This window comes from Andrographis paniculata, unplaced genomic scaffold (assembly GCF_009805555.1).
Source record: "Andrographis paniculata isolate CXL003 unplaced genomic scaffold, ASM980555v1 Contig46END, whole genome shotgun sequence".
Classification (NCBI taxonomy): Eukaryota; Viridiplantae; Streptophyta; class Magnoliopsida; order Lamiales; family Acanthaceae; genus Andrographis; species Andrographis paniculata.
In genome coordinates, this window is record NW_026137580.1 from 254702 (window position 1) to 266731 (window position 12030).

At 25.3% G+C, this 12030-nt stretch overlaps 1 protein-coding gene across 1 annotated transcript; it reads left to right on the plus strand.

Annotated features, from left to right (window-relative positions):
• Positions 1 to 10982: 10982 nt before the first annotated feature.
• On the plus strand, positions 10983 to 11810 carry LOC127252586 (ethylene-responsive transcription factor ERF038-like). Its single transcript, XM_051276823.1, has one exon. The coding sequence runs from the start codon at positions 11038 to 11040 to the stop codon at positions 11725 to 11727; it is 690 nt and encodes a 229-aa protein (XP_051132780.1). The 5' UTR covers positions 10983 to 11037; the 3' UTR covers positions 11728 to 11810.
• Positions 11811 to 12030: the final 220 nt, after the last annotated feature.

Genomic DNA, 12030 nt, shown 5'->3' on the forward strand with positions numbered 1-12030 from the left:
AACGTCACTGGACCTACATGTGCTACTAGGAAACTTAATGCATTTGCCACTTAATTATTTGTCCCATATCTAAGCGTCTCATTTATTTTTTGTGTGATGATTTTTAAATATTAATTATCATATCAAAACATAGTATAAATTAAAAAAAAAAGTGTAAAAATACTTATATTAGTGTCTTATAATACTAATAGAAGAACATTTGTAAAAAAAAAAAAAAACTATATAAATATAAAAGTATACTTGTTAGTTATGGACGGAATGAAAATTTTGACATATTTTTCATGTCATAATTGTTAAGTATGCAATAAACTAAATATATAATATTCCATATAAAAAAACATAGAATGCAAATGTCTATATAAAATTTTTTATTTTAGAGATTTACCATGATATTATATATGAGTATATATTTTTAGGGTAAATTGTTTTTTTAATCCCGTAACTGGAACCACTTATAATTTTAGTTTCGTAAGTGGAGCCTGTCGCAAACTAGTCCCATAAGTGAAAAATTTTCGCTGTTTTAGTCCTCCGACGCCGGAGACGCCCGCGTGGCTCGCCGGAGGTGACGTGTCCGCCAAGTCAGCGACACCTGGCGCTGACGTGGCGGACACGTGGAATTTTTTTTTAAAAATTTATTTTTAATTTTATTTATATATTTTTAATTTTTTAATTTGATTTAATTTTAAAAAAATAAAAAAAATTGAAAAAAAAAATAAATCCACGTGTCCGCCAGGTGTCACTGACCTGGCGGGACACTTGGCGGATACGTCACCTCTGGCGAGCCACGCGGGCGTCTCCGACGCCAGAGGACTAAAATAGCGAAAATTTTTCACTTATGGGACTAGTTTGCAACAGGCTCCACTTACGGGACTAAAATGACAAGGGAGTTCAGTTACGGGACTAAGAAAACAGTTTACCCTATTTTTTTATTTGTTTTCTCATACTAACTTCACTTATTACAAGACGATTTCAACATCTTTTGATGGGTAACCTCTTACACAATCGGATGAGATTTATATTGAAGATCATTATCTATATCGCCAATTTATTGAAAGTTTGATTAATTTGACTGACATTTATCAAACATTATTTATGTTCAGAGTCGGATTTCAAGAACGTTCGTATTAAAATTTAATTTAAATTTTATCCTATATTTTTTTTAACAATTATCTAATTTAATTTTAAAATTAAATTCTGATCGATTTTTTTCTAAAATTAATTTCATATTTCTCGCATTTAAAATTCGTAAATATTTTTAAAGTTCATAATTATTATTAGTTATATTAATATTTAATTTAAATTTTATCTCATATTTTTTTTCTACAATTACCCAATCCAATTATAATTCTAATAAACTCTAATCAAATTTTTTCTAATCTTATGTTCTCTCCTTTAAAATTTGTAGTTATTATTATAAGTTATTGATTTTATAATAATCAAGATATTGTAAAGTTTTATAATAGTCAAAATATGTATTACAAACTAGGTCCGGCAACCCACTTCTACACAAGCCGGTCATCCCTTACGGGATACATATATTTCATTTATTGTATGTATGATTAATATAATTTTTATTTTTGTGGCATTTATTAGTATATTTTTTGTTTATAGTATGTTAAAAAAAAAAGTCATTTGTTTATAGGACCTATTATTTATTTTTGTTCAGGGTCCTGAAAATGTTCGACACACCTTTGTTTATGTTGTCTATTTGGTTGGTCAGTTTGTAGTTGCATCTCACATCACTCATTCTCTATTATTTTGTATATTCTCCATTATGTTAAAGGCATGTTATTACATGATTTATATTTATAACTTATTTCATCCTTAACTCGTTCCAGTTATTATGATGCTGGTTGGACGGGTAATCTTACAAATTGTCATTCGACCATTAAATTTTTTTTCTTAATTCTTTTGTCTCCTAACGTAGGAAAAAGCAAATTATCGTTCTTGTTTCATCACTTAATTGACATATCATGCACTTTTCGATACTACTTCCGAGCTTTTTTCATTTTGTTGGTTGCTTGAAACCTTAGCATATCTCAATCATCTCCTACTATTTTTCATTGTGACAATAAAAAAAAATGTTATTAAGATATTTTATAATATAAATGTACTAAACATATTGAGATTAATATCACTTTATTTATCACCATATTATGCATGAGAATCTTTGTGGTGCTCCATGGTCTAAGAATCAAACTATTGTGTCTTGTTTCTAATTTCTCTTACACAAAAGTAGAGCTAATTTCTATAGCACCATATTTAAGGGAGTGTAAAATGTTGATATATTACATTTATTTAGCTTAGACAGTTATATATATATAGAAGGCCGTATCGAACTTTTTCGGGACCCTGAGTAAAAATAGATTTTAGACCCTATAAATATACGGTTAAATATATTTTCAAAATAACATTACTAACGCTAGCGGCGGTTTGGCGGTGTCAATTCGGGAGAAGAAGACAAAAGACTGACCAAACGGTGCTTCACAGTAATGTCCGGAGGTTTGGAAAATGATAAAAGACTGAGAAAATAAGAAAAAGAAAATTTATGTGACAATTGGATCTGAGAAGATAGGTGCGCCCAACATGGTTAAGAAGAAAAAAATAAAAACCATTATATAATTAAAATTTAAAATTATAATTGAATAATTAAGAAGCAAACAAAAAACTAGAATTTATAATTTAATTTCAAATTTTAAAATTTATTAATAATAATAATAATAATAATGAGATTATATTTTTAAAATATGAGCCCTCTTTTAGTTAGACTGACAGTTGCTCTACTCCTAGTAAAAGCTGCCCCTATAATATATATATATATATATATATAAAAGAAAGAAACTGCAAATATTTTTCATTTAGATAATTAGATAGTTATTATCTAAACATATTTATTTTGTAATACAATTCAACTTGAAAAGACCCAAAATAAATCTATTTTAATTTGAGATATTTTCATTTCATTGATTAATAAAAAGTGTATTTTTATATTTTCAAATATAATGTATAGTGTTCTTTCTTGGAAAATTTAAAAGACATTTAAAAAAAATAAAAAAATATATAGGTTAATATTTTATTTTATTATTATTAGTAAGTATTTATCATAAGATTTTTTAGCTAATTATTATTCATTAATTAATCAAACGTTGAGATTTAACTTTATTGATGGGTTCAATCACAACATTAATAAGCGTCAATCAACCATAAATATTATTGACAAAAAATGTAGACGTAATAATTGAGACCAACTTTTGAATGATAAATATTCATTGGGATATATATATATATATATATTGCATAATAAACTATCAAAGTTAAGCAAGTAAAATTTCATTATAGTAATTTTATATATATTAAAATTATATCAACATGATAACTAAGAGAATATATATATATATATATAATTGAGAATTTATAAATACTTTAGATTTATATTTTAAAAATTTAATCTTTTATCACAAAAATATGAAAAGATTTACAAGGCCTATTGATCCCACAAATAGTACAATATGGGTGCGTTCATTTTGTGTTTTTTTTTTTTTTTTACGAATATATAGAGATATATATTTTATGTTAGGTATAAAAATATTTTAATGTAAAAATATAATATTTTGAGTTGAATTATTGATTTTTGTGAATGAATAAAATATATATATATTATATATTGTGTTAAAATATATATTATATTATTTTTAATATTTACAAAATAGGTTGAGTGAACAAACCCTATATCTTAAATAAGTAATAAAATACAATAGTTGATATTCATAATGTTGATTCCACACCATATTTTAAATAATAACAACAATAAAATTTATTTTTATAAAGGATATATATATATAATCATTGCGAGTAAAATCTAAAATGTTAGAAGTAATAATTGAAATTCTATAATTACATTAGTGGGTAAGTATTCTTTTTTTTTTTTGTTCATTTTATTTATTTATGAGTTAATTTTTTACACTTTATTTTTAAATTAATAATGTTGATATTTTATCCATTGAATTAGTTCAATATTTGTCTCTAAGTATTATTTCTTGAAAAAAAATTTAAATATACTTATGATATAATTTTGTATCAAAACATATCATTTTCATTCGTACAAGTTCTTTCCAAAGAAACCTAAACACTTAATTTATTTGTCACTTGGTGATAATAACATGACATTAAATACGGCGGGTATATATAGCTTTTGTTCATATATACAATAAGAAAAATAATTTTTTTGAAAAATTAAAATTTTGATGAAATTAAAATATTGATCGCGGAGAAGCTGAATTTTGTAACAAGGGTAATATCATATATGGATATTTGATTAGACGGAATATAACATGAAATTCTTTTTTTTTGGATGAATAGAGTATTTAGGTTTATGTAAAAATAAATGACTTGTTTAAATGAAAATATAATTAATTTAAAGCTTAAATGTTAATAATTTAGATAAAAATAATATAAATTATTTAAGAATGAAATAAAAATAATGTGTTAAAAGATAATTATAGAGTAAAATTAAACTAATTTAATAGACAAAAGATTAAAATCGCTATTATTTTTAAAAAATAAATAAAAAAACTTAAATTAACATATGAATAAATAAAAGAGACAAAAATATATATTACTCTATATTATGCGAACATTAGAAAGTTACGCGTATGTTTGTTTGTATAGTTTTTGATTGAATTTTACTATTTTAATTTATTTTTTAAAAAAATAAATATCATATAAAATGTCTAATTTTCATTATTTTAAATTAAAATATAATTTTATATTCAAAATATTATATCAAACATATATATATTATTATACAATCATTTCAATTTAAAATATAAATCAAAACTCAAAATTAAAATTATCCATATATATCTTTTTATTTTATTAAAATGAGTAATATATATATATATATCAAATATATATTAAAAAGGGTATTAATTAATTTATATAATTACATGCAGGTAGTGATCGATGTCTATCGTCATCAGTAATTAATATTGACGTCATAGATCGTGTTATTACAGCGATTGGGTGATATCACATGAGACTTACGTACGTACGTTATAAATGTCGCCTTAGTTAGGAATTAGGACGTTTTGCTTAATCATTATTGTGCTTTACATGTACTTTTTCCTCCTGCAAATGTGTGTAAAATAATTGTACTTTTTTTTAATTGTAAAATAAAAAATACAAAATACAATAATTTTTTTTTTATAAAAAAATGAGAATATTTTTTTATAACAATTCAAAGTAAGCATAAATTTGAATAACGGAAAATATAAAATATAGGCATCAGACTTGAACAAAGAATAGAGCATATAATTACAATGTTTTTGAAATTTTTATAAATATAATTGTGGTATGTATTGTTATATTGTTATTTGTTGTAGATTTATATGTTATTTTGTATTATATTAACGGCAGTGGCGGTTGGAGTCAATGCATGGATATATATGACAGATGACTTTTTTTGTTTTATCCGTTCCATAAAAAATAAGGGTGTGTTTACTTGTGAGATTTGTTTTTCCGTTTTACTATTTCAATTTTTTTTTCTTAAAAAGAAATCAAATCAAACACCTATTTTTTATTTATTATATTACACTAAAATTAAATTTTACATTCAAAACATCACATCAATACATATTTGTATCACATCAAACAACTATTTGAATTCAAAATTTTACTATTCAAAATCAAAATCTCACAAGTAAACACTTATTTTTATTTTTAGTAAATTTATTCGTTTTAAATATACTTAAAAAATATAAATCAGTTTAATTAAATTTTTAACATTTTAGAACAACTCAAAACCTCTTAATTTCTATATTTCTCATCAATAAACAAATATTTTTAGCTATATTTAAAACTCCTTATTTTTTATCAAAATAGTTTTAAGTTATTTATTTATTTGTGTTATATAAAATTTTATTATTTACAAAATGATATTCATATTATATATTCAATTGAGAAAATATTTAAAATATTAACCAAACTACTCATATAAAAAATAATATCATAATATAATAACTTATTACTAATAATTTACTAATTTACACTACTTAAAATACCGTATTCCTAATTAAAGAGGTCATTTTGACCGGACATGAGGGAGAATAATATTATATTTTATAATTTATATATTATAGTGTATTATTTTGTATATATATATATATATGTGTGTGTGTGTGCTTATTACGTTGAATGTAACACCCGCACATTAGAGGATTGGTCTTTGGCTATTATTTTATGTAAAATTATTATAGAATATTATTGTATATTGTATTATCATGGGTTATCATGTATATGTTGTTTGTGCTTACTGATCAATTATTTAACCCAGTCAACATGAAAACGGACTGTATATTAACATATATTATATGTTATCTAATTATATTGTATATGTTATCGAGTTATATTTTATATACTATCAATGCCATATATATTAGATGCATTTTTAAATATATATATATATTGAATATTATTCAATAAAAAATGAAGTAAATAAAAATAATGTGAACAAAAATGCCATATTTGTAATGAAATTTTCTCATTGCAAATCGTAAGCAAGTTTTTCGTTTCCATCATTGTTTGCGATAAATACCTAATGAGTTGCAAACAAAATTGTCGCAAAAATTAGGCGATTGAAAGTCCGTCGCAAAATTTTGCGACATGAAATGCAAGGGATAATTTTCTTGCAAAACTGAGCTACAGGAATCCATCATCACTTTGGACTTTGCAATGGAATTATTCCCTAAAGTTTTGAATTTTTTTTGTTTATCCAATTATTACAAACAATATATATATAGATATTAAAATGAAAATTAATTCATTAAACTAATTAAAATCGAATCACAATAAATATACATAACAAAATTTTATGATCGACAACACCAAATCAAAATTTTATACAAATGTACACTACAATAAATTTCAAATTATGAATAATACATATTCAAAATAAGTAGATCAACCGACATGTAGCACAACATAATCACTATCGGGGCCTCGTCTGTCTAGCCAGGCCTTGATATTGTCGAGCTACTCCATGATGGTAATACTAAAACCCACCAACTTGTAGGGCTAATATTAACTATTCCCTAATTCATAATGACCGAGTCTTTTTTTTTTTATTGGCATATTGTATATTGTATTTTTCATAATGCCAGTAGTTGGATTATACAACCCGCAGTTGAAAACAACACTCTACTCGATTGGCTGCACTGAAACTCAATCTCCAAAATTTATTTAATATGGTCGTAATCCTCTAAACCGTTGTTATCTATGTAGAAGTTTTTTACAAAACAGTTGCCCTCAAGCATCATGTTACGCATTAGTTGGCATTGGACGTCAAATCATCGCTCAAACTAGTTGAAGTCAGCCTTAATATTCAGCATTCTTGCCACTACTGACACTAGTGTTGCCTTCGTGCAACCAGCCTATAATTTTTCATCAGTAGTTTGAAAGAAATCGTACAATTTTTTATCTTCAATGTTATGCGTGCCTCAATTATGAGCCCTCCGACATCCATCACAATATATATATAATCTTCTATCTTCGTGTCAATTGTATTATCAAAGTTCACTCTCTCCAATTGTTGAGAGCTACCACTTTTGTCATATTCCTTACATGATATGTATATTTATTGTACAATACAAAATCTCTAGAGTATAGATTGTACTTGACTTCATTAACCGATATAGCGTTGGATATTGCAATTGTGCAATTTGAGACGGAATAATTCCATCGCACATTTCCGTTGCAGATTTTGTTATATGAAATCCAACATGTTTTTGTAGTGCTAAAACTATATTTAGGGTGTGTTGGGTTACGATTTCAAATTTATTTCAATATGCATAGTTCATAATAAAAATATACTCTTTTCATCCCAATTTAATAGACATATTTTTCATTTTTGTTTGTTCAATGACAATCGACACTTTTTTTATTTTTGGTAAAAGTTATTAAATTATAATATACTTAACAAATATAAATTAACTTAATTAACTATATAATATATCATATCATACATAAGTAGAACTCACTCAAAACTCTTTTATTTCTATCTTTCTTTTAAAAAAACTAAAATTTTTATCTACCTTTAAAACTTCAATCTCTTTTATAAAATTAATTTATATTAACTATAAATAAAGAAACGTATTTATTTATTTATTTTTACTATAGAAAATTTTATTCTCTTACAAAATAATATTCATATTGCATATATTTTTATTACGATATAAATTTTAAAATATTTAAATACATATTCTAATTTTTTTAATTATATATATTAAATTTATTTTAAAATTATCAATATTATTAATCATATAAGAAATAATAAAATAATATTATAATTCACTATTATTAACTCATTAATCATCATTATGGTAAATACCGTATCATTAATAAAATGTATCAATTGAGCTCAGACGAGAGGAATATTATTTGTTGTCATAACATGTCATATTAAAACATTATTTAAATCAAAACTCAAATTTAAATCTCAAATAAAATAAAATAAAATAAACCCTTTATTTTCTATAAAAATATACATACAAATGTAGAGTACATGATGGTCAAGATAATATATATATATATGTAGAATACATATATTAATATTTCCTCTTTCCAAATACAGTACATTTTTTTTTTCCTTATATTATTTTTTTAAAAAAAAATAATACCAAAGATAAAAATATCAATCATTATCTACCTATATCAAAATTTGTAGCAAAATGTATGAGCATATTCTTACTTAGAATAAAGTCTTTTGTTTTTTGGTAGTTAGTGGAGAGTGAAAGGAAAAGGGAGAGGAGTTTAAAAATGGATGGTATGCATACGCGTGTTTGTCAGTTTGATTTAATATGTCACAATGAATGCAGAAAATAATGGTAATTGATTGGTTTCCAGAAACTCTCCCAAACAGGACCCCTACCGGTCCTCCAATTTTAATAATTATACTTAAAAATAAAATATCATACATATATATATATACTAAAAATACATACAGTGCCTTACAAAATACATTTATGACAAAACTTTTTTGGTATATTATTTTATTTATTTAAATTAAATGAAACCCACTCCCGGACAAAATATATTCATATCAATTTGTAAATAATATAAAAGTAGAGGCTCTGATTTTGGAACGTGCAACTGTGGAAAATTATTATATTATTTCTGTATTTATCATTTTCGTAGTTTTGTCCTTATTTTATGGAGCATGTTCTTTATAATATTAAAATAATTTAATTTCTTACAAAATATGTATTTTATAATATAATAAAAATTATTATTATTATAATTATTGTGTTTGGCTTGAGTTATTTTTATGAAAAAGATATGTTTTACTTATATAAAATTTTTTAAAATTATTAAAATATTGAATATTTTAAAACAACTATTCATCATTCCAAATTCATGCTATTTTTTCTTTTGTTGCTGCTATTTAAAAATATTATTTTTTCTCTTGATATTTTTTTTTTCGTACTTTTTAACTATAAAAATAAAAATTATTATTATTATTATTTTATTAAAATTAATGTCCAACCATTTCAGCACAAATTTAAATGACTTAAGAGTATTTTATTAAGATATTTTATGAAAAATATATTTTTTAATTGAAACAATGCAATTTGAATAGAGATGTTTTATATTAAAAATAAAAAACAAATATACATTGTATCCAAAATATTATTATTTTAAAAAATATTTTGTAAACCCAAAACAACTCTAGAACATAAACCAGAATGATGTTTTCTTTTTGTGTTTTATAAATTTTAATTTTTAGATGAAATAATAATCAAATATATTGTTTTATATAGATATACGTACATACATATATTTTTATTACAAGTTAGCGTGTTTGTTTTGTAAAATAATTTGAAGAGATATTTTTGTATATAAAATATAAAGAATCGTACCATTAATATAAAAATAATGAGTATATGTAATGTATTAATTTTTTTTAGGAAATTTGTTAGAAAAGAAAATAAAAGTGATGATTAATTAGTGACGGAACCCAAATATAATTAGAGATGTGATAAAAAATTTTAATTTTATAAAATATTTTTCTTTATAAAATAATATGTTTTATTTTATTATAAAATAGTAAACTACATGAGCATCAATAGCTATATATTGAGATCGATAATGCCACTATATATAATAACATAAATTGTTTTGAATATTACATCACTTATTTAAAATATATTTATATTATAAGAATAGTAGATTGGATAATACTACGTAATAAATTGTTTACATATTTATTTTTGTTGGTAATGAAATATAATTTGGGAGTAAATTCACTCTTCCCTCATACCCTACTTGAGGATAAGATCACATAAACAAATATTTATGTTTAAATAAGAGTAACCATTCTGTCCATTTGCTCCCCAACAAAATGAGTCATTTTTTATTTTATTTTATTTTTTATGTATATATATAAATAGAAAAAACATTTAAAATATTTAATAACGCCTCCGCAATTTGTGCATTTAAGAAAAATCGATCTTTCTTGAGGAATAAAAAATAATAATAATAAAAATACTTATTACGTAGTGACGAATTAGCCGTAGAAAAATATTATAAAAAATACTTATTACATAGTAGTATTATATAAAATTAAGTAGCAATTTGTTGGTCAAATTTAATTAACAACATATTCATTTTATTAATTATATTTTTAACTTTGTATTGTTTATTAATATTTTTTAAAATATTAAATTTAATATCTATTTTATTTAAAATATTTATACTACTTTATAAAGTTACACTAATCCTTGTAACTCAAAAAAAAAAAAAAGTTCCAGTCATTTCACTTTATGTGACACTAATAAGGGCATAGTAGTCATTTCAGTAAACTTAAATAGGCCCCACATAGTTATTTTTTATTTTATTTATTAAAATATAACTCTGAAGTCATCATTGTACAAAAGATATATATATATATTTCATATGTATAAATAGGGCATAAACTGTAAACTCACTCATATTCACAAACCCCAAAATTACAAACCAATTTGGGCATCCAAACACGCCCTTATCATGGACCAGGAGATCCTCCTCCTCAGCCTCTCTCAAATTCCCTCCACCGCGTACTCCGGCGGCTCGCCGCCGTCTCCCTCCAACAACGACGCCGCCGGCGATTGCTCCAAGACAAAAGTCCACGGCCAAATGGGCGGCAACGACGGCGCCAAGCGGCTGAAGGGAGGTGGCGCCGCCGCGGAGGAGAAGCACCCGACCTACCGCGGAGTCCGGCGGCGGAGCTGGGGCAAATGGGTCTGCGAGATCCGGGAGCCCCGGAAGAAGTCCAGAATATGGCTCGGGACTTACCCAACCGCCGAAATGGCGGCGCGGGCGCATGACGTGGCGGCTCTAGCCATCAAGGGCAAGTCGGCTTACCTAAACTTCCCTCACTTGGCTCACGAGCTGCCGCGCCCGGCTTCGACTTCGCCCAAGGACATCCAAGCCGCCGCCGCCAAAGCCGCTGCGTTCACATTGATCGGCGCGGGAGCCGAGCCGGGCTCTCATTCCTCGACGGAGAAGATTCAGGAGCTCTCTAATTCGGCTTATTCGACTGACGACGACACATTTTTCGACTTGCCGGATTTGCCCCTGGAGAGCTCCGATTATAGTGACGGCTACTGCTGTATGGCTTCTTCGTGGCAGCCGGCTGGAGCCGACGTCGGCTTCCGGCTCGAACTTGAAGAACCTTTCTTGTGGGAGTGCTACTAATAAAGTGAAGTAATCTTTATATTAGTAGTATTGTAATTTATTTATTTTTATATAATAATATTAATTATCATTTAATTCGTGTACATTAATTATATTCGAAAATTAAATAAATAATTATTTATGTGCAAGTAATTTGTTACTATATTTTAAAAATTTGTTGGAATATCAGCTCATGCTAAAATTGATTAGATGAATTCATATTAGCCATTGTATAATTAATCACTACATATATATTTTTTTATTGAATTACATATATATATATATATATTATTCTCGATTTTGAATGCATTTATATTTAATTAG

Excerpts from the sequence above, each read along its gene's own strand:
- LOC127252586 (XM_051276823.1), top strand. The coding sequence starts at position 11,038 with ATGGACCAGGAGATCCTCCTCCTCAGCCTCTCTCAAATTCCCTCCACC.